A 20,512-nucleotide genomic window follows, 5' to 3' on the forward strand; every position below is an offset into this window, starting at 1 on the left:
GACCCGGAGGCCCCCCGCCAGCACCCCGATGACAGTTCGGGGCCACTTCCCAGCGGAGCTGATGACGGGGCTTCTCCGCTTCCCAGCCCGGCCCTTCCAGGAGAGTGGGGTGCGGGGATCCCGGGGTGCGGGCTCGGGGCCGCGTCTGTCCCCTCTTCCCATGTCTGTCTATGAATAAACGCGACTGTGGAGCCCAGAGGGCCAGGCCGTGGGGCTGTCTGTGCTTGGGGGGCGCTCAGGGGTCCCCTCCGCCAGGCCGACTCCTGCCCTCCCCCAGACGTCCATCCTCCGGGAGACAAAGACAGAACCATGGACGGCCTCTGGAGCGTGCCGGGGGCCCAGGCGCTCCTGCCCTGCCCAGCCAGACACGGGAGTCGGGGCTCCGAGATCCCTTCTGAAGATGGGCTTCGAACCCAGACCCTGCGTCCGGCCGCGACTCCTCGGAGGGCCGCTCTCAAGCGACCCCTCTGTCTGGGGGAGGGGAGGGGGCGCTGCCGTGGCCACTGAGGCTCTCCGGCCCGAAGACGGCGTCCACGGCTGGAGGTCAAGGCCCGAGCCCGAGTGGGGTCCCCCCAGGGAGCCCGTGTGGCTAAAAGAGGAGGTGAAAAGCCCAGTCGGGATCCGGGTCTTCCTGGCAGATGGAAGGCTGGGGGCCAGGGCCTCCCGGGCCCACACCACGCCTGCAGCCCAGCCCGAGCTTTCAGCCCCTGCCCACAGCATCCCACAACCCCCTCCTGCCAGCTGCAGACCTCTGACCCGGGGCTGGGGGCCACATTCGGCACCAGACCCTGTCCCCGGGTAGCCCTGCCAGCCACTGCTGGGACCTTCCTGCAGGAAGCCTTCCCAGCTTACCTCCCCCACAGTTTAGGGGAGGGGGTCTGGGCCTCTGAGCCAGCAGTGGCTAGAGCGCAGAGTGGGGGGAGGCCTCTGCTTCCTCCTGTGGCCCGGCCCCCGGGGGTTCACAATACGTTTTGTCCCGTCTCGATCCTGTCCTGGGCCGAGAGCCCGGGGCCCTGGCCAAGCTAAGTTTGGAAGGGGGAAGGGGGGCTGAGGGTCAGGGGGGGTAAAGAAGGGGGCGGGGGCCACACGTCGCTGTCACCAACTTGGCCCCATCCACACCCCCGGCACAGGCTGCGGCCCAGAGACAAAGACGAGAGACGGAGAACTAGCCCCGTAGCAGACGGGCTAGAGCGGGCGAGAGCCAGAGGGCGAGAGCAGAGACTACAGAAAACAAGAGACGCCCGATAAGGGGCAGAAGGGGGGGCACAAGAGGCCTAGACTGCCAGAGACACTGAGGAGAGGGCCAGGGCGGTCTCCAGCCTCAGCACCAGGCGAGACCCAGCTCAGCCAACCAAGACAGACAGACAGGGAGGTAGGAGGTTCTCCCCCACCCCCTCTTCCTCTGTCTCTGCCTCTATCTCTGTCTCTGCCTTGGTCTCTCCCTCTCCCTCTCTCTCCCTCTCTTCTCTCTCTCTCCTTCTCTCTGTGCCTCTCTCCCTTTCTCTTTCTCTGCCTCGGTCTCTCCCCCTCTCTCTCTCACTGCCTCTCTCTGTCCATCTCTCCCTCTCTGCCTTTCTCTGTCTCTGTCTCTCTGTCTCTGTCCCTCTCTCTGTCTCTCTCTCTCCCTCTCTCCCTCCATCTCTCTCTCTGTCTCCATCTCTCCGTCTCTCTTCCTCTCTCTCTCTCTCCCTCCCTCTTTCTTTCTCTCTCTCTCCCTCCCTCTTTCTCTCTCTCTCTCTCCCTCTCTCCCTTCATCTCTCTCTGTCTCCGTCTCTCTGTCTCTCTCTCTCTCTGTCTCTCCCTCCATCTCTCTCTCTCTCTCCCTCCCTCTTTCTCTCTCTCTCTCTCCCTCTCTCCCTCCATCTCTCTCTCTCTCTCTGTCTTTCTCTGCCTCTGTCTCTCTGTCTCTCTCTGTCTCTCTCTCTCTGTCTCCGTCTCTGTCTCTCTGTCTGTCTCGCACCCCCCCAAAGTGAGAAAGGCCAGACTGACAGAGCAAGGACAAAAGCCCCAAAGGAAAGTTGGGGACACCTAGAGAACATACAGAGACCAAGGGAGGAGAGAAACTGAGAGACAAGCCGAGACCAGGGCCAAGAGAGAAAGCAGAGCTCTCTGCAGGGACACCAAGGGGAGTACAAAGTTTTTCTGCGTCAGGACAGATTGGAGTGACGGCCAGAGGTGGGGCTTTGTGCAAACCAGGGCTGCTGGAAAGGGGCTACAAGACGACCTTGACATGGAGATCGGGGACCCAGAGAGCCTTGAGGATGGGGACTTTGAGGTGAGCAGTGTGGGGGCACAGAGGGGAGCAGACATCAAAGAACTGGAGAAAGGCAAGAGCCCGGGATCGGGAAATGAGCAGAGAGGCCTCCATAGAGCGAAAGGAATATGGAACCCGGAAAGATGGGGGAGCTAGAAAAAGGAACAGAGACCAAGAGGGAGAAAATGAGGGGCCCAGCAGGGTTGGGGGAGGGTTGGTGGCTAGGCTCTCCCTGGACGAGCTATTCAGGGGAGCCTTGGGGCGCTGGCAGGGTCAAGAGTAAGGGGGGAAGCGTGAAATGGTGCCCGCTCTCCAAGGCCCAGAGACAGGTGGGCCAGTTCCTCGGGATGACTCACTGTGAGTCATCAACCCCGCCCTATGGCAGTGACCCAGCTGTTGACCCCCGCTTTCCCCTGTAGGACCCTCTGACCCCTCCTGCCTCCTTAGGGGGCCCTAACGAGGGAAGAGAAAGCTTCCCAATAATTGGAACAAGCCAAATTTCAGGGGCTGCCTGGGAGGTAGTGAGCTCCCCCTAACTGGCGGTCTTCAAGCAGATGCGGAGGACGCCTGGCGTTTTGTAATGGGGATTTGTCGCGAGGGATATGACTTAAGCTTGATATCCTCACTCTGAAAGCGGAAATTCCGTCTCCCTCAACTCCACCCATTGGATCCTCGACATCTCCCGGGTCCGGAGTTCTCGCCCCAGGAGAGAAAGGAAGCTTGGAGATGGTCCAACCCGTCCCTACTTTTACAGACTTGGAGATGGAGGCCCAGAGAGTGGGAGGGAGCTCTCGAGCCGTGCACTGAGTTCTTGGCGGATCTCTCTCTCCGCAGGACACAGCCTCGGCCCTTCAGAGTCTCATGGACTTCACGGCCGGCATGGTGACACCCGTCAGGACCCTGAGATCCCGCTATCGGCTGGTCCGGGAGCTGGGTGCTGGCACCTATGGCCGTGTCCTCCTGGCCCGGCCCCGTCGAGGGGGTGAGCAGGGGCTCGTGATGGGGGGACACGGGATATGGGGACCAACAATGCCGAGCCGGGACTTGGAATCCTGCGGTCCACAAAGGGCGCGGCGACGGTGAATTCCAGCCTCGGCCTCTGACGGCGAGGACCAGAACATGCCCAGGCCGAGGTTCTTCACCCCCGACACCTCCTTGCTTTGCTCTCCTCTCACCAAGGTCCTCCCGTCGCCCTGAAGCTGCTCCCACGGGCCCGTGCGTCCTGGCCCACTTTCCTCCGGGAGTTCTGTGTGGGGCGCTGTGTCTCCTGCCACTCGGGCCTGCTCAGCACCCTGGCGCCACCACTCCAGAGCCCCCACCACTACGCCTTTGCCCAGGAGTACGCGCCCTGTGGGGACCTCAGCGGGATGCTGGAAGACAGGGTGAGATGGCAAGAAGGCGGCGTGGAGGGGCCGAGGAGCGAGCTTTGGGCCCCAGGAGGCGGCGCTGGCTCCAGGCGATGTGCAGGATTTGGAATGCTGGAGCAGCAGCCTAGCTTGGGCGTGGGGAGAGTGTGCGGGGAAGCTGGTATTGGGCATGGGGACAACCAGCCAATGTAGATGGTGTTCGCCAAGGACCACAGTGCTGGGGCCCATCTGCTCCGTCATCTCACGGAGGGCCGTACAGATGAGGAAACTGAGTCGACCAGAGGGGAAGTGACGTAGCCGGGAGCCGAAGCAGTCCTTCCTGAGCTCAATCCAAGATGGTGCCTGGAGAGGCCTGGAGCTGGGGATGGGGTTAGGCTGGCCACCAGCAGCGTCTTGTGGCCTCCCTGCCCAGCTGCTTGGACTTTGGGCCGGGGCAAGTCGGGGCGGGAGGGTTAGCCCCAGGGTCTGGCCTCCAGAGAGGGCCCAGGTGAAGGGGTGGAGGGTTTCTACACTGGCTTCGCCTAGTCAGGATCTCTAGAGGCCCCTCCGTAGGATAGAGTGGAGGAAGGGGGGTAGGAGGAGCCGCTCTGACCCCCAGCCTGTCCCCGCACAGGGTCTCCCAGAGCCTCGGCTGAAGCGCGTCGGGGTCCAGCTGGCCAGAGCCCTGGACTTCCTGCACGCCCGGGGCCTGGTCCACGCCGACGTCAAGCCTGACAACGTCCTGGTCTTTGACAGAGCCTGCCGTCGGGTCGCCCTGGCAGACTTTGGGCTGACCCGGCCAGAGGGCTCTCCGGCCCCTGCCCCGCCAGGCCCCCTGCCCTCGGCCCCCCCCGGAACTCTGCCTCCTGCGGCCCCCCGACACCCTGGCCCTGCGGCCCGAGCTGGACTCCTGGGGCCTGGGCGTCCTCCTCTTCTGTGCCGCCACGGCCCACTTCCCCTGGTCTGTGGCCCTCGCTCCTGACCCCGGGTTCGAGGCCTTTGCCATCTGGCAGACAGCCTGCCCCCAGCCAGCCCTGCCACCGGCCCCCTGGGACCAATTCTCTCCAGCTGCCCAGGCCTTCCTCAGGGGGCTGCTGGCCCTGGAGCCCGAGGAGAGGAGCCGCCCCACAGCTGTCCTGGACTGGGCCGGGGAGGCCTGGCTGGGGGGGGGACCCTGGCCAGAGGTAGAGGAGGAGGAGGAGGAGGAGTTGCAGGAGGACAGCGAGGGAGGAGGGAAGGAGGAAGGGGCCGGAGGGGAAGAGGAGGCCAGCTTGGATGAGGCCGAGCAGGAGGAGGAAGCGGAGCAGGAGGAGGAGGGCGCTCGTCGGGCCAGCCCGGGGACTCCCTGACCAGGTGGCAGGGCAGGTGGTCTGGACTGCGGCCAAGTCTCCCCTCCGTACCCCAGCCCGGCGGGGGCCACCTGGACTGGAGAGACAGCTGGCGGGGGGAGGGGGTGAAAGGTGAGCCCTCTCACCTCCTCCCCAGGCTGGGACCCAGGTGGCGGCTGCGGGGACACCCTGGGGAGAGCGCCTGGGACCTCTGCCGGCCGGCTCCCAGCCCAGCGGGATTGGGGACACCTGGGCCCCCCCTCCCTGGGCCTTCCGGGGACTGTGGAGGGGGGAAGTGACTGCCCCAAGGTCACATGGGTAATAAAGGGAAGGATCTGACTGAGGCTCTGAGCTCTGCGTGCTTCTCCCCGTTCTGCCCACAAAGTAGGTTAGGAAGAAGAAGGGAGGCCCAGGGCAAGGGAATGTGGGACAAGGGCTACAGCCCCCGGGCGGGGCGCAAAGGGAGCCTGGCACCTCCTTGCTGCCCCGGGGCAGCTCTTGCCCAGGCCCTGTGGCCCCTCCCCCAATCAATGCCCCTTTGGTGGGCCAGAGACAGGCAGGGTTGTGGAGAAGCACAAGGGAGGGGGCGGCGGGCACTCAGGGATGAGACAAGCGGATTCCAGACCGATGTGGTGAGAGGCAGGGGCGGGGGACCCCCAGGGCCGGCTGTGTGCCCGGCTCTTTGCCCACTGCCCACCCGCTCACTTACTCAAGGGCCCACATGGTGTCGCTCTGGCCTTGGGGGGTGGGGGCAGGGGGCAGGGCCTGGGCAGGGGTGTGGCCGAGGCCCCCCACGGGGCAGGGGGGAAGGGGGCGGGGTCTCTGAGCCTATGGCCTGGCTTGGGGCTGGCAGCTGCCCAGATCGGCCAGGGCACTGACCAGAGGAGAGAGTGACAGAAACCCAGCGCCCACGGGGGAGGTGAGGCTCTGGGGGGGCTGGGGCTGGGGGATCCCCAAGGGGGAGGGGCCAGGGGAACCCCACCACTCGCCTCTGTGCTGGTCCTGGCACTGGGCTCCTTCGTGGAATTGTTGGCAAGGGGACTGGACCTTGGTGTTCCTCAGGCCTTGGAACCTGGCTCCCTCATGGGGACAGGGACGGGGGGCCTGGTAGGGTTGGGGATGGGGCCTTAGGGGTCTGGGATCAGAATGGAGGGGTAGCTGGGGGCTCACACTCCTCGGAACTGGAGAGCAGTCTGGCCTAGAAGCTTAACCGCAAGGTCCCAAATGGGGAGAGGGCCTGGGGTCCTTCCAAGGGCCCGGCCGCACCTTCCTTCCCAGAAGAGAGGTGCTGGGGGCATGGATGGGACACCTGGGGGCCCTAAAGGGGCCCTGAGAACCAAGGGTCTGGATTCTGGGGTTCCTGAAAACAGATGGGGGAGGTTCCTGGGTCCTTGGGAGGGGTTGGGGGCCCAGGAGAGAACACAGGAGCCAGGAAGGGTGTTAAGGGTTGGGGGCCCATTTGCTCCTGAGAAATGATTGTGGGTGGTTACAGGGTTCCTGGGCAAAAACCAGACCAAAGAAGACCTTGCTCCAGAGCCCCCAGGCCCTTAAAGTTGGGCTCCATGGCCTTGGCTGCCCGGATCACTCAGAGAGGAGAAGCTGGGGGCTGGGGCAGCCAGGCCCCTTGTGTCTTTCCGGGGGGTTCCAGCTAGCGCATGGACCCTGGGGCCCCTGCTGGAGCTCTAGACTGTGGCCTGGACTCCTGGGTTCCCCGAGGGGTGGGGGGGGGGCCTGGTGCCAAATTCCTGTCTCCATCTTGTCTGCCCCCACCCCCACCCTGCCTCAGCTTTCTTAACCCTGCCCCTGGGGGTGAGCAGCACCTGTCTCCTCTTGAACTGAGGAGTCTGACCCCCCCCAAGTCTGTTTGCTTTGGAAACAGTGGGGGCTGGCTTCTCCTGCCTGGTTCATCTTTCCTCCCACTGGAGGCTTAGTTTGGGGGCAGGGGGAGGGCTGCAGAAGGCTGGCTCCAGAGGGGCCCGCGGTCACTCGGCCCCATCCCTGAGGGGCCCCGGCCTTAGGTTTCTCCTCCTTCTACCCCCAACCCCACCACTGGCTAAGTCTGACTAGAGCTCCCCCCCCAGGGATCTTTGGTGGTCAAGGGAGGGAGCGCTGGGGGAGCCCAGAGCCTGCAGGCGCTCCTGAGGCTCCCCAGGAACCTTCCCAAGGCCCTTGTCTGGCTGCCCTTTTCCAGAGTTGGCCATGACAGGAGAGAAGGGAGAGGCAGAGGAGGAGGCCTTGAGCTGGGCCCCGGAAGACCTCACCATGGAGGAGCTGCGTGAGGGGCAGGCGGCCGCCCGGGCCCTGGAAGACATGCTTACTCTGAGCTCCCAGACGCTGGTGCACGCCGAGGTGGAGGACCTCTACGAAGAGGTCCGCCAGCTGGGCCAGGGCCGCTTCGGCCGAGTCGTGCTGGTCACTCACCGGCAGAGAGGTAATCAGGGAGGATGGAGGGGGCGAGGGGAAGAGGACCTCGGGCTTCCCAGAGGAGGGATGGCCCCAACTGATGTCCTCATACGGCTTGGCGTCTCGGCCACGGCCTCACTAGCTGGGTGTTAGGGAACCCGGGAGGGTCAGCCGGGGTGACTGATGGCCAAGGCCCTGGGGGTCGCCTGGACCCATGCTCCTCAGGGCCGGTCATCTTTCTTTGCCTCAGCTTCCCCTGTGTAAAAGGAGGGCACCCAGCGGGCCGGCCTCCAAGTCCTGCCTCTGCCAGCCGGCCCAGTGACCTTGGCGAAGCCGGCTTCCTCTCGAGGCCTCAGTTTCCCCATCTATCAAATGAGAGGATTGGGCTCTGCTCTTGTGATGCTGGAGAATCCCTTGGGGCCAGTCCCTCGGCCGTTCTGGGGTTCTGCGTTCTCCCCCTTTTCCCAAGGGTCCCACCCTCCCTCCCATCTTCGCTTTCCTCCTCGGGGCTCCCCCAGGGACTCCCATGGCCCTCAAGCTCCTGTCCAAGGCCTCAACCACCCGTCAAGGCTTCCTTTACGAGTTCTGCGTGGGCCTGGCACTCGGCTCTCACCCCGGCATCGTGGCTACCTACGGCATCGGGCTGGAGACGCCTGACGGCTACGGCTTCCTCTCAGAGCCGGCCCTGCAGGGGGACCTCATCGCCCTGATCCAGCCCAAGGTGGGAGAGCCTGACTTGGGGCTTCCCAATGGTCCACCAGAATCTGAACTGGGACCCATTGGGGGGGGGCAGGGTCACGGGTGGGACAGAGAGGGCAGCTGCGGAGGGGAGGGAGGCCAAGAGAAGGGCCAGCTCCGGGGGAGTCTGCAGACGGAGCCGGGAGCTTCGCGGGGTCACGTGACCCCGGTCTGGGGGGAGGATGCCGAGCAAAGGCCGGGGGAGGGCACTGACCCCCTCCTTCCCGCAGAGAGGCCTTCCCGAGGCGGCGGCCCAGCTCTGTGCCCAGCAGATCGCTTGTGCCTTGGAGCACATCCACTCCCGGGGCCTGGTGTACCGCGACCTGAAGCCCGAAAACGTGCTGGTGTTCGAGCCGGGCTGCCGGCGCGTGAAGCTCACCGACTTCGGCCACACACGGCCCCGAGGGACCCTGCTGCGCCTGGCCGGGCCCCCCATCCCCTACACGGCGCCCGAGCTCTGCGGCCCCGGCTGCCGGCCCCAGGGGCTGCCTATCCAGCCCTCCCTGGACGCCTGGGCCCTGGGCGTGCTCCTCTTCTGCCTCCTCACCGGCTACTTCCCCTGGGACCGGCCGCTGCCCGCCGAAGACCCCTTCTACCAGGACTTCCTGGACTGGAGGGCTTCCGGTGAGGCCTGCGACCGCCCCGCTCCCTGGGCCGGCCTCAGCCCGGCTGCCGATGGGCTGCTGGGGGCGCTGCTGGACCCTCGGCCGCGCCACAGGGGCCTCGTAGGCTCGGTGCGGCCCTTTCTGGGCCAGGCCTGGAAGGAGAGGGCAAAGCTGGAGGACGGGGAAGGGGAGGGTGCCCAGTGAGACTGGAGGGAAGGGTGTGGGTTCTCCCATTCCTTCAATAAAGCCTGAAGACCCTTCTCTGGGGGCACCATCCTGCGCCTGTGGTTGCTGGGGCTGGCCGGGGCGGCCTCTCTGGGACTGCAGGACACAGTGTGTTTGGGGGTCCTCGGGGAGCACATGTGTGACCGTGTCTGCGTGTGAGTGTCCCCAGGCCTGTCCGTGTGTCCCTGGACCTGTCTGTCCGTCCCGGGTGCTGGGAGCCCTCAGGCCACGACGCCTTGACGGAGTCACACATGGTAGCCAAGGAGGCCACATGTGATTGCCCACTCCGTCCCCCTTGCATGACCTCCCTCATCCACGCCCCTGACCTATGAATTGGCACGTCTATCGTTCCCCCTCGTCTCAAAGCGCCTGTAGCCCAATTCCCCAAAATGTCAACAAAAGAGCAGACCGCGCTCACGGGCCGACGTTTACTCAGGCACATCATTCCCAGCAAAAGCACAGCTACAGGCCGAGCCCAGAACGTTCCCTCTCACAGAAACATTCTCATGGAGCCGACGCAAACAAACCGGCCCGGTCCGCTGAGCTTCAACATGCCTCAGTGACTCACCGGGGGAAACTCCCTAGCAAGCCCTGGCAAGGGCCAGGCTACCCTTCAGTCAGCGGTGTGCCCAGGACCCCTCAGCCTCAAGGCTACGGAGGCTGGCTCGGATGAATGCTTCCTGGGCTGTCTGTAAGCTCAAGCTCCTCCCACGGAAATGGGAGCACGAAGCCACCTGTGCGCAACCAGAATCGGCAATCTTATTGACAAGAATATAGAAGAATTTAAGTAAAGGGGGGGACCGAGTGGGCAATCACATGTCGCCAAGGGCCACTCTGTGGCCTCCTTGGCTACCACGTGGACTCCGTCAGGGCGTCGTGGCCTGATGGCTCCCAGCACCTGGTCTGTCTGTCCATGTGTGTCCCTGGGTCCGACTGTGTGGGTGTCACTCCGTGACGGTGCCCATTTGGGGGCCGGAGGAAGGAAGGACAGGCAGCCTTCCCGGCCGATGCTCCGGGAGTGCCTGGGCCGTGTCTCCTGGGTGAGTGTGTGCGAGTGTGAGCCAGTGAGGCGGCTGACCGGCCCATCACCAGCTGGGGCCTTGGCTCCCTCCCAGGGCCGGGTGCAAACGCTCCCTCTTCCTCTCTGTCCGCTACGCTCGCTCGGCGCCCTGCCTGGTGGGCCCAGGCCAAAGGGCGGGGGGGGGGAGGAGAGCCCCCCCCCCTGTGCCTCCCCCCTCCCCCAGCCATCAGGCCGGCCGCGTCCCACTGAGGCGAGGGGGAGGCGTTAATTGCTGCCAGGTGCCGGAGATTAGTGGGCGATAATGAGCCGGACAAGAGGCAGCTGCCCCGGGAGCCGGCGGCCCTCGGGGGTCTGTGGGACGGTGGCTGAGGCCCGTGGAGGCCCCCCGGGCCGGCCGCTCTGTGACTGTCGCTGCTAGCGTCCCCAGCAGGCCCCGGCCCCCCCCATGGTCTAGGGCCACCCCGAAGCCCCCCGGGCCGGGGCGCCTCTGTCAGGGCCCTGGGAAATCCGAGGGGGGCGTCCGGCCGCAGGATGTGGAGCCTGGCAGGGCTGGAGCAGCCTGACCCGGAGCCCCACCCAAGGTCACACCACGGCCCGAGGTCCCGGGAACAGCTGAACCCGGAGGCCGGGCGAGCCCTGCTCCCGGCCTCCGCGCCCGCCCCCACAGCGGGGTCCAGAGCCCGGGCAGATGTTCCGGCTTCCCGCTGGGCGGGCTCACGAAGCGCACCCGCGGCGGCCGGGGAGGCGAGCCGTCCTCTGGCCCCGGAAGGGCACGCGTCCCGGCCTCCGGCCCGCCGCCCGGCTCCTGCCCGGCCGAGGGTGGCCGAGGCGTCGCCCCCGTCCCGAGAGGGGCCCTGGGGCCCGGGGAGGGCGCCGCGGCCCCCGGCCTCCCCTGACCCGGCAGGGCGGGCACGGCAGCCCCTCCCAGGGCCGGTCAGAAGTTATTTCCGTCGCGGGCTCACGGCTGAGGGGAAGCTGAGAATTCCCTGCGTGCCCGGAGAGCTCTGGAGCAGTTGGCGTGAGGCCTCGGCCATCAGGACCCCCGGCCCCCCCCGTAACCGGACCCTCCTGGCCTTTCCCTGGCGGCCCGGGGCTGGCCAGGAGGCATGACCTTCTCCGGCCTCTGCTGCCGGACGCCAGGAACGCTTTGTCCTTTCTCCGCCGGGCTGGCCCTAGGAAGGGGCGCTTAGAGATCCCCGGGAGCAGGGCCGCCTCCTGAAGGGGCCCTGGATGTCCTTGGGGCGCCCCCTCCCCTCCCCCCTCGGTGCCCGGGCCGGACGCTCCAGTAAACAACGCAGACGTGGCACTCAGCTGGTCTTTGTTCACCCCGGGCAGAGCTCACACATCGCCTCTCCGGGGTCCCCCCTCCTCCTCCTCCTCCTCCTCCTCCTCCTCCTCCTCCTCCCCCTCCCCCGGGGGGCCCCTCGAAGCCTGCACCAGCCCTCTCAGGGCCCGGCCCAGATCGCCGAGGCCCCTCACGGCCTCTGCCAGCCGCCCCAGCTCCAGGGCCGCGGCCCTCCTCTCGTCCCGGTTCTGCTGGACCGCCTGGGTCAGAACCCGCAGCTGCCGGCCCACATCCTTCACGGCCCCCACCAGCTCCCACAGGGCCGGGGGCTCACAGGCCATGACCCGAAGGACGGTCGGGCCGGCCGGAGTGACCGCTGCACACCGGCCGGGCTCCGCGTCACCGGGACCCGGCGAGGGAGCTCCGGCGGCCCCGCCAGAGCCAGCTGGGGGAGGGCGCTGGGGGAAGGCGCAGCCGGGACCCTCCTCCGGGACGACGGCGGCCCCCGAGGTCCGCGGGGCGCTCGGACCTCCGGGGATGGGGGTGCGGGTGGGCCCGGGGCTTGGGGAGGGGGCCTGCGAGGACCCCGGGAGGGGGGAGGCTCCGGCTGTGCCCGAGGACCCTCCGGAAGCTCGGGACGGACCGGCCGTGCGTCCGTCCGGGGCCACGGAAGAACCGGAGCTGCCCCCTGAGGGGGTCTGCGGGGATGGAGTCCCCGGGCCGGCCGCGGGGACTCTGGCCTCCTGGAAGGTCGGACGGAGCTCTGGGGCCAGCTCTGTGGTGACGGGCCAGGCGGGGCTCAGCCGGGGGGCCGCGGGGCTTGCCGTGGGCTCCTGGGAGCCGGGAGGGAGCTCAGGGCTAAGTCGTGGGAGAGCACGCGGAGTTACCGGCGGGCTGGGCTCAGGGGTCGGTGGTTGGGTGGCATCAGGCGTTGGCCGTGGGGTGGAGGAGGGGGTGAGCTCTCCCTTAGGGTCAGAGGTCAGCTGAGGGGTGGGAGCCCCAATGAACTGCAGGTCAGGGTCAAAGGTCCCTGCTGACACTGGGGAGGAGTCGGGGGTTAGCCGAGGGGTCAGCCGTGGGCTGGGGTCAGAGGTCAGCCAAGGGCTAGAGTCGCGGGTCAGCTGTGAGCCGAGGGCAAGAGTCTGCTCTTTGTCTGAGTCAGGGGTCAGCTGTGGGCTGGGATCAGTGGTCAGAAGCAGTCTGATATCAGAGGTCAACTGCATGCTAGATGCAGAGGTCAGCTTTGGGGTGGGAGCAGTGGTCATCTCTGGGCTGAGAGCAGTGGTCATCCCTAGGCTGGGGTCAGAGGTCAGCCTTTGGCTGGGGACAGAGGTCATCCCTGGGTTGGGGGCAGAGGTCAGCCTTGGGTCAGGGACAGAGGTCAGCCCTGGATCATGAGCAGTGGTCATCCCTAGGCTGGGGTCAGAGATCATCCCTGGCCCAGGGTCAGAGGTCATCCCTAGGCTGGGGTCAGAGATCACCCCTGGGCTAGGGGCAGAGGTCAGCCGTGGGCCAGGGGCAGAGGTCAGCCGTGGGCCAGGGGCAGAGGTCATCCCTGGGCCGGGGGCAGAGGTCATCTCTGGGCCAGGGGCAGAGGTCACCTCTGGGCCGGGGGCAGAGGTCATCCCTGGGCCAGGGGCAGAGGTCAGCCATGGGCCAGGGGCAGAGGTCATCCCTGGGCCAGGGACAGAGGTCAGCCGTGGGCCAGGGGCAGAGATCATCCCTGGGCCAGGGGTAGAGGTCAGCCGTGGGCCAGGGGCAGAGGTCACCTCTGGGTCGGGGGCAGAGGTCATCCCTGAGCCGGGGGCAGAGATCATCCCTGGGCCAGGGGCAGAGGTCATCTCTGGGCCGGGGGCAGAGGTCACCCCTGGGCCGGGGTCAGAGATCATCCCTGGGCCGGGGGCAGAGGTCAGCCGTGGGCCAGGGGCAGAGGTCAACCTTGGGTTGGGGGCAGAGGTCAGCCGTGGGCCAGGGGTAGAGGTCAGCCTTGGGCCAGGGGCGGAGGTCACCCCTGGGCCTGGGTCAGAGATCATCTCTGGGCCGGGGGCAGAGGTCAGCCGGGGGCCGGGGGCAGAGGTCAACCTTAGGCCGGGGTCAGAGATCATCCCTGGGCCGGGGTCAGAGATCATCTCTGGGCCAGGGTCAGAGATCATCCCTGGGCCGGGGGCAGAGGTCACCCCTGGGCCGGGGTCAGAGATCATCTCTGGGCCAGGGACAGAGGTCACCCCTGGGCCGGGGGCGGAGGTCACCCCTGGGCCGGGGGCGGAGGTCAGCCGTGGGCCGGGGTCAGAGATCATCTCTGGGCCGGGGGCGGAGGTCATCCTTGGGTCGGGGGTGGAGGTCATCCCTGAGCCGGGGGCAGAGGTCATCCCTGGGCCAGGGGCAGAGGTCATCCCTGGGCCAGGGGCAGAGGTCATCCCTGGGCCGGGGGCGGAGGTCACCCCTGGGCCGGGGGTGGAGGTCAGCCTTGGGCTGCCAGCAGTGGCCATCTGGAGATCTGGCCTGGGGGTCTCCTTGGGGGCTTCCGTAGGCTCGATGGGCCATGATCCGCTGGGGAAATCTGGAGAGAGAAAGGAGAAAAGGAAGGGTGGGTCTAAGGGAGTGACCACCGGGGTGGCCAACTGGACGGAGTGGCGTGGCACGTCAGAGGTGGCCGGGCAGGCCGCAGCCCCGGGACGCCCCTGCTGCCCACCCATCTCCGTCCGGCCTCCGTGGTCCCCCGAGGGGTTCGGGCCTGCCAGGGGAGGACGGAAGCCGAGGGCGCCGGCAGGAAAGGGAAGGACAGGACGCGGGAGCGGGCTGTGGGGGAGGGGAGGAGCCTCTGGGCTGCGCCTGCTGCCAGGGGTGCCGGGTGATCTCTGGGGCTCCCTGTGGGGTTCTCGGGCCGGGATGGCTCCGCGGAGGTCGTCGCGGGGGGCTCTATTGGGTGAGCCGCTCCTCACCTGGACGCCCGGGGCCCCCGGGGGCCTGGGAGACGAGGTCGCCCGTGTCGCCCCGAGAGCCGGCGTCCCAGGCCCAGGGGAGCTCGCCGCCCTGGTCCGTGTCTCCTGGGGGCAGACGGCGCTGGTGAGGCCGCAGGCCCGGCCTCCTCGGGCCTCCTGGCCTCGCGGCCGCCCCGCCCCCAGCCCTTCCGGCCTCCCACCTGTACAGGTGAGCCCCACGTCTTCCTGGTGGTCGCAGTTGTGGGCGCCCCAGGGGGAGGCCGGGCAGTCCCGCAGGGAGGCCTCGATGCCGGCGCAGCCCACGTCGTCCAGCCAGATGGGGCCCGTCCCGGAGCCGTAGTAGGTCTTGCCCACGCGGGGCCGGATCCCGCCGCAGCCGAGCTCGCGGCAGGCCACGGCGGCGTCGCGGGGATCCCAGCCGTCGTCACACACCGTCCCCCAGACGCCGCCGCGCCGCACCTCCAGCCGCCCGGCGCACCGATCGGGCCCGTCCGAGAGGCGCAGCCGAAAGACGCCTGGCCGTGCGAAAGGAGCGGCGCTCAGTCCCCCCACGGCCCCGTCCTCTCCCGCCGTCCCGTCCGTCGGCCCCTCGGGCCTCACCTGGCTCCCCCGGGCCCGGCCACGTCCGGGGGGAGGACGAGTCTCCGGCCGTGCCGCTCTCGGCCCCGGGGGTGGAAGGGCCTGGCTCTGGGGGAGCGGCCGGGGAACGCTGGCCCCCGTCCACTCGGGTCGCTGCTCCAGGGCCCTGAGAGCTCGGGGGGAGCCGGGAAGGGCGTCTCTGTGCCGGCTCAGTGGCCAGCTCGGGGCCAGCCGAAGAAGCCACAGAGGAGTGAGTGGTCAGCAGCGGTGCATCCTGGGAGGTCTGGCCTCGGGGGGCCTGCGTGGTGGGTTGGGGGGGGGCCCGGGAGGTCTGCGTGGTGGGTTTGGGGGGGGCCCGGGAGGTCTGGCCTCGGGGGGCCTGCGTGGTGGGTTTGGGGGGGGCCCGGGAGGTCTGCATGGTGGGTTTGGGGGGGGCCCGGGAGGTCTGCGTGGTAGATTTGGGGGGGGCCCGGGAGGTCTGGCCTCGGGGGGCCTGCGTGGTGGGTTTGGGGGGGGCCCGGGAGGTCTGGCCTCGGGGGGCCTGCGTGGTGGGTTTGGGGGGGGCCCGGGCGGTCTGGCCTCGGGGAGCCCGCGTGGTCTGCCTCCTCGGGGCCTTAGTGGTTGTCTGGCCGGGTGGCCGCATGGTTGGTTTCCGCGGCCTCTTTGAAGGCCCCTTTTTGGAGGGATGAGGAGTCCTTGCCAGTGACTCGGGGCTGCTGGCCGTCGTCTGGGCGGCTCCAGGATCCTCAGTGGTCCACCTCCGGACGGGCCGGCCCTGGCCGTCCCCTCGTGGCGCTGGGGTCCAGCTGTGGCTGAAGAAGTCTGGGCCTGCGTCGGGCCCAGAGAAGGGGGCGACGTGGGGGCGATGCCCGGGTTACCCTGCTGGGCTCTCTGGGGGAAGGGTCACCCCCTCCCCAGGAGAACTCCCTGCCTCCTCCTCCAGGACTTCCTCCGTTTGGGCAGGAGCCTCGCCGTTCTGTGTGGCCTCCCTGGCGCGGGGCGGGGGATCCCCTTTCCTAGAGGGCCCCCCGATCCAGGAAGGGTCCAGAGAGGCCCCCCAGGCCCTCCCCCCATCCCAGGAAGCTGCCCTCGACGCCGGGGGGCGGGGATGCCTCACCTGCGCAGGCGACCCCCACATCCTCGTTATGGGCGCAGTCGTGTTTCCCCCAGGGAGCCGCGGGGCAGTCGGCCAGCCGGGCCTCAGCCCCCGTGCAGGCCACGTCGTCCAGCCAGATGGGGCCCTCGCCCCAGCCGAAGCGGCCGGCGGCGGGGCCCGGCTCCCGGGGGGCGCCGCAGCCCAGCTCTCGGCAGACCACAGTGGCATCTCGCGCGTCCCAGCCGTCGTCGCACACAGTCCCCCAGCGCCCGCCGTGCTGCACCTCTAGCCTCCCGGCGCACGGCCCCGGCCCGGATACCAGGCGAAGGTGGGGGGCCCCTATGGGGGAGAGGGGAGCGGTGGGTGGCTTGGCGGGGCAGGGCCCGGGGACAGACAACCCCCTGACCTCTTCCCCTCTCACGACGGTGTAGCCAAATCCCTCGTTTTACAGATGGGGAAACCAAGGCCCAGGGAAGGGATGGCCTCCTCCATGATTGCGTCCTGGCCCGTGATGCACCCTCAGCTGGATTAAGTCATTCCTTGGCCACCATCCCATCCTGGGCCAGAGCGGGGGCTCCATTGCTCCCACCCGCCCCAGAGTGGGGTGGCATCCCTAGGCCGGCCCTGGACTTGGAGGCCCAGGCCTGGCCCCCGCCCCGTGCGGCCCCCCAAGGGGCCTCAGCTGCCTCCTCTAGGAGTGACCTCTCTGGGCCTCAGTTTCCTCAAGTGTGAAATGGGAGGTTGGAGGGAGGGAGCTCTAAGGGTGCCTGTCGTGCGACCACGAGTCACGATTTCCTCCCCCAGAAAATGGGCAGCCGCAGAGGCGCGAGCACAGGAAGCCCTGGGCCCGGCCGTCCCTCACCCTCCTCGAGGCCCGTTTCTGGCGTGGTTGTGGCAGAGGCCGAAGGGAGCCCCTCCGTGGGGGCCTCGGTGTCCGGAGCCCCGTCTGTGCCTCCTGCCAGAGGCAGCCCCAGAGGCACACCTGGAAGGGGGAAGGCGAGATGCCGTGAGAGAGCCCTCGCGGAAGCCCCTTCGTCCTCGGCTGTCCCCCTCCCCGACCGCCATGGTCGAGGCCCCAGCGAGGGCAGAGGGAAGGCCAGGGGGGCCAGAAGCCTCTCGAGGGAGAGCCCAGGTTGGGGGGCAGAGGCCAGGCTCAAGCTCCCCAGCGAAGCCTCCCACCAGGCAGCTGGGCTGCTGGGCTCCGGCCTGGCCCACGCTCTGCCTCTCCACATCTCCAGACCCTCCACGCACGCAGGTGAGGAGCAGCCATTAGCAGTGGCACGGCCAGGGGAGCACCCAGAGATCTGGACCCGCTGCAACCTCCTGAAGGCCTCCATGGCCTTCTGGGGAGCCGACCAAGATGGCGCCCTCGTCCAGCCTAACCTGGAGGGGACAGCAAGCTGGGAAGAGCGAGCACATGGCCATTCCCTCCCTTGTCTCTTCCTCTGCTTCTCTCTGTCTCTGTCTCTCTGTGTCTCTCCCTCTCTCTGTCTCTGTCTCCTCATTCTCTGTCTGTCTGTCTGTCTGTCTCTGTCTCCTCTCCCTTCTCATTCTGTCTCTCCCCCTCTCTCCCCCCCCCAAAAGTCAGGGTCCAAAAGCATGCTGACTGGTTACGCCATTGAGTCAAGCTGAAGAAGGTGACATTTAAAGGGAGGAATTGCAGTTTTACACTTGGGTTCAAAGGCACTTCTGTGCTACCGTTCCTCTAGAAAAAGATCTGGGGGCTTCAGAGGCCCACAAGCTCCCTTTCCTTTTAATTCCCTCTGTAAGGCGGACAGGATGTGACATGACAGGACAGAGGGAGCCAGGAGTCCAGGGGCCTCCAGACCCCTGCCCCATCCACCCTCCACTCTGCCATGTTCAGCAGCGAGCTTGGGGGGGCTCCCCATCGCCCCCAGGGCAGAGAGGAGACCTTCGCTTCATCGCCCGGCCCGGGGTCTCACCGTCGCACACGGCCGCCGCGTCCTCGCGGTGGTGGCAGTCGTGTTGGCCCCAGGGCCGGGCCGGGCAGAGCCGCAGGGATGTCTCGTTGCCGCGGCACCGCAGGTCGTCCAGGAGGATGGGCCCGGCCCCCTCCCCGAAGAAGGCCCCTCCGGGGGCCGCCAGGGCGCCCCCGCAGCCCAGCTCCCGGCAGGCCACGGCCGCGTCCCGCAGGTCCCAGCCGTCGTCGCACACCGTCCCCCAGCGGCCGCCGTGCCGCACCTCCAGCCGCCCGGCGCAGCCGTGGGGGCCCCCCGCCAGGCGCAGGCGGGGGGCCGGGCCTAGGGCACGGGAGAAGGAAGGGCAGGGGTCAGAGGGCACCGGCTGGCCCGGGGAAGGGAGCAGGGGCCGGGGGGGCCGCGGAGAGGCGGGGGGGCCGCCGGCGCTCACCCTCGCACACCAGACCGGCGTCCTCGGTGTGGTCGCAGTTGCTGCGTCCCCAGGGGCTCCGCGGACAGTCCTGCAGGGCCCGCTCGCTGCCCCCGCAGCCCACGTCGTCCATCCAGACGGGGCCGGACCCCTCCCCGAAGCGGGCCCCTCCGGGGGCCGCCAGGGCCCCCCCGCAGCCCAGCTCCCGGCAGGCCACGGCCGCGTCCCGCAGGTCCCAGCCGTCGTCGCACACCGTCCCCCAGCGGCCGCCGTGCCGCACCTCCAGCCGCCCGGCGCAGCCATGGGGGCCCCCCGCCAGGCGCAGCCGCTCTGCCGAGGGGGGCCCAATGAGGCGGGACGCCTGGGGAACCTCCTCCCGGGGGCCCGGACACCTGGGTCCCTGGGCGGGGCGGGGGCCACAGAGGGCCTTTGTGGGAGGCAGAAGCCGGGCAATGGCCGCGTGGGGCCGGGGGAAGGCAGGGATCAAGGGACACGCGGGGCCCGAGGGGGGGACAAGCCATGGAGTCGGGCCACGAGGAGGGAAGGGAGCTGAGAAGACGGGGTGCACCCGTGACCCCAGAATGTTTCGGGGGCCTGCTGAGCACTGAGCCGGGAACAAGGAGGGGTGAGGGAGGGGCTGCGGCTCGCAGGGGCCCCTGGGGCTCACTCACCCTGTCGGGGAGCTCCGGAAGTCAACAGGGGGGCCCCGGTGGACTTGGGCCTCTTGGGGGGCCGGAGGGCCTTGGGGCTGCTCGCAGGGTCCCCGGCTTGGGGAGGGGGGAGGTCAGCGCTGGGCTCTGCGTGGCTCTGGGGGGGGGATCCCGGGGCCTCACCTGGGGGTGTCGGGGAGGGCTCGGACCCCAGCACCGGCTCCAGGGCCTCAGTTGAACCTGGCCTCGGATTGGCTGCCCGCTGACCTGGGGGGGGCAGCCAGAATGAGGGAGGTGGGAGGCGAGACCCCCACCCAGGGGTCCCCAAGGGCCCGGCCTGGGGCTCTCACCTACACAGACGAGGCCGGCGTCCTCCTCGTGGGAGCAGATGTGGGCCTTCCAGCCCCGGTGCGGACACAGGCTCAGCCGGCTCTCGGACCCCCGACAGGCCAGCTCGCTGAGCCAGACCGGGCCGGCCCCCTCCCCGAAGAAGGCCCCCGCGGGGGCCGCCAGGGCCCCCCCGCAGCCCAGCTCCCGGCAGGCCACGGCCGCGTCCCGCAGGTCCCAGCCGTCGTCGCACACCGTCCCCCAGCGGCCGCCGTGCCGCACCTCCAGCCGCCCGGCGCAGCCGTGGGGGCCCCCTGCCAGGCGCAGCCGTTCTGCCGAGGGGGGCTCAATGAGAAGAGACCCTCAGGTGGCCCAGCAGGATGGCTGGGGTTCAGGGGGGCCCCAAGGCGGGGATGTCACTGGCCGTCTGCCAGGATTGGGGCTCAGGGTCTCCTGGTGGGCCCTCGGGAGCCTGAGGGAAGCTCGATGCCCGGGTCGTGGCCCAGAAGATGGGGGGCGTCCTGAGGGGTCTGGGCAGCCCGGTCCCCAAGCCTCAGGGGGAGCACCCGGCCCTCGTGGGTTTCCGATGGGGAGGGGGCTGGGAAGAGGGGGCTCCTGGAGGCCCCGGGGGGCGGAGAGGGAACAGGCCAACAGGGGCGTCCCTGGGGACGGGGGCAAAGGGGGGATGAAAGGGAGCAGGGAGGGCCGGTGAGGACTCACCCACAGCCTGGATCCCCATCAGAACCGCTGGAAGAGAAGGGAGGGACAGGAGGTGAAGGCGGGAGGGGAGTCCTCGCCAGGCCGGCTCCCCGAGGGGGCAGGGCAGGGGCAGGGGAGCAGGACTCCTGGGGGCGGCCGGATGTCCGGGGCTCTGCGGTCACTCACCCAGGAGGCAGGCCACGACCCTCATGTCGGCAGAGCGAGCCCCGAGGAGCCAGCGGAGGAGGAGGAGGAGGGGCAGCACCAGGAAGAGGCAAGCAGAGGAAGGAGGCAGCGGGACGAAGCGTGGGGGAATGGGGGGGCCGGAGGCGGAGGATGCCCGGGCCCTGCCTCAGTGGACCTCCCTCCCTCCCTCCGCAGGGCCTCCCCGGCAGGCAGCCACGTGCCAGACACCCTGGGCTGACCCGGGATGCCCCGGAGCCAGCTGGGGAGCGGGCGGGCCGCCCCGCGGAAAATATGTGCTAATGGGGAGCGGCTGAGTCAGCGGGGCCTGAGCTCATGGGGCAAGAGCGGCCCAGACAGCCCCTCCTCCCGGCCTCTGGAAAAGCCATCAGCAGGGAGGGAGGGAAGGGGGGAGGGAGGGGGCGGCAGGAAAAGGGGAGCAGGCCGAGGGTGGGCAGGGGCCCCCGCGGTGGCCGGGCGGC

The 20,512-nt window shown here is 68.6% G+C and overlaps 4 protein-coding genes across 4 annotated transcripts in view; 3 read left to right on the forward strand and 1 right to left on the reverse strand.

Moving 5' to 3' along the window:
* ZNF579 (zinc finger protein 579) overlaps nt 1–198 on the forward strand; it is a 4,994-nt gene extending 4,796 nt beyond the window's left edge. The window contains exon 2 of the mRNA XM_056796541.1: nt 1–198. This exon is cut by the window's left edge and continues 1,679 nt beyond it. The gene's annotated coding sequence lies outside the window, so the exon portion shown is untranslated.
* A 122-nt stretch (nt 199–320) lies between these two features.
* Nucleotides 321–5,272, forward strand: SBK3 (SH3 domain binding kinase family member 3). The gene is given in 5 exon segments (XM_003342235.3): nt 321–2,275; nt 3,089–3,236; nt 3,434–3,636; nt 4,235–4,447; nt 4,449–5,272. Coding segments are annotated over 5 exon segments (1,110 nt in total). The 5' UTR covers nt 321–2,230; the 3' UTR covers nt 4,950–5,272.
* A 113-nt stretch (nt 5,273–5,385) lies between these two features.
* SBK2 (SH3 domain binding kinase family member 2) lies at nt 5,386–8,947 on the forward strand. The gene is made up of 4 exons (XM_001380765.4): nt 5,386–5,847; nt 7,120–7,359; nt 7,850–8,052; nt 8,300–8,947. Exons 2-4 carry the CDS (start codon nt 7,128–7,130, stop codon nt 8,876–8,878), a joined length of 1,014 nt encoding a protein of 337 aa, XP_001380802.2. The 5' UTR covers nt 5,386–5,847; nt 7,120–7,127; the 3' UTR covers nt 8,879–8,947.
* A 2,280-nt stretch (nt 8,948–11,227) lies between these two features.
* SSC5D (scavenger receptor cysteine rich family member with 5 domains) lies at nt 11,228–20,444 on the reverse strand. Its single transcript, XM_056796551.1, has 12 exons — nt 20,034–20,444; nt 19,869–19,895; nt 19,172–19,480; nt 18,843–19,088; nt 18,193–18,501; nt 17,766–18,083; nt 16,685–16,804; nt 15,844–16,161; nt 14,748–15,554; nt 14,348–14,662; nt 14,148–14,252; nt 11,228–13,765 (listed from the first exon to the last, which is right to left on the reverse strand). The coding sequence occupies exons 1-12, from the start codon at nt 20,056–20,058 to the stop codon at nt 11,259–11,261; spliced, it is 5,406 nt and encodes a 1,801-aa protein (XP_056652529.1). The 5' UTR covers nt 20,059–20,444; the 3' UTR covers nt 11,228–11,258.
* Between the last annotated feature and the right edge of the window lie 68 nt (nt 20,445–20,512).

This window comes from Monodelphis domestica, chromosome 4, assembly GCF_027887165.1.
Source record: "Monodelphis domestica isolate mMonDom1 chromosome 4, mMonDom1.pri, whole genome shotgun sequence".
Classification (NCBI taxonomy): Eukaryota; Metazoa; Chordata; class Mammalia; order Didelphimorphia; family Didelphidae; genus Monodelphis; species Monodelphis domestica.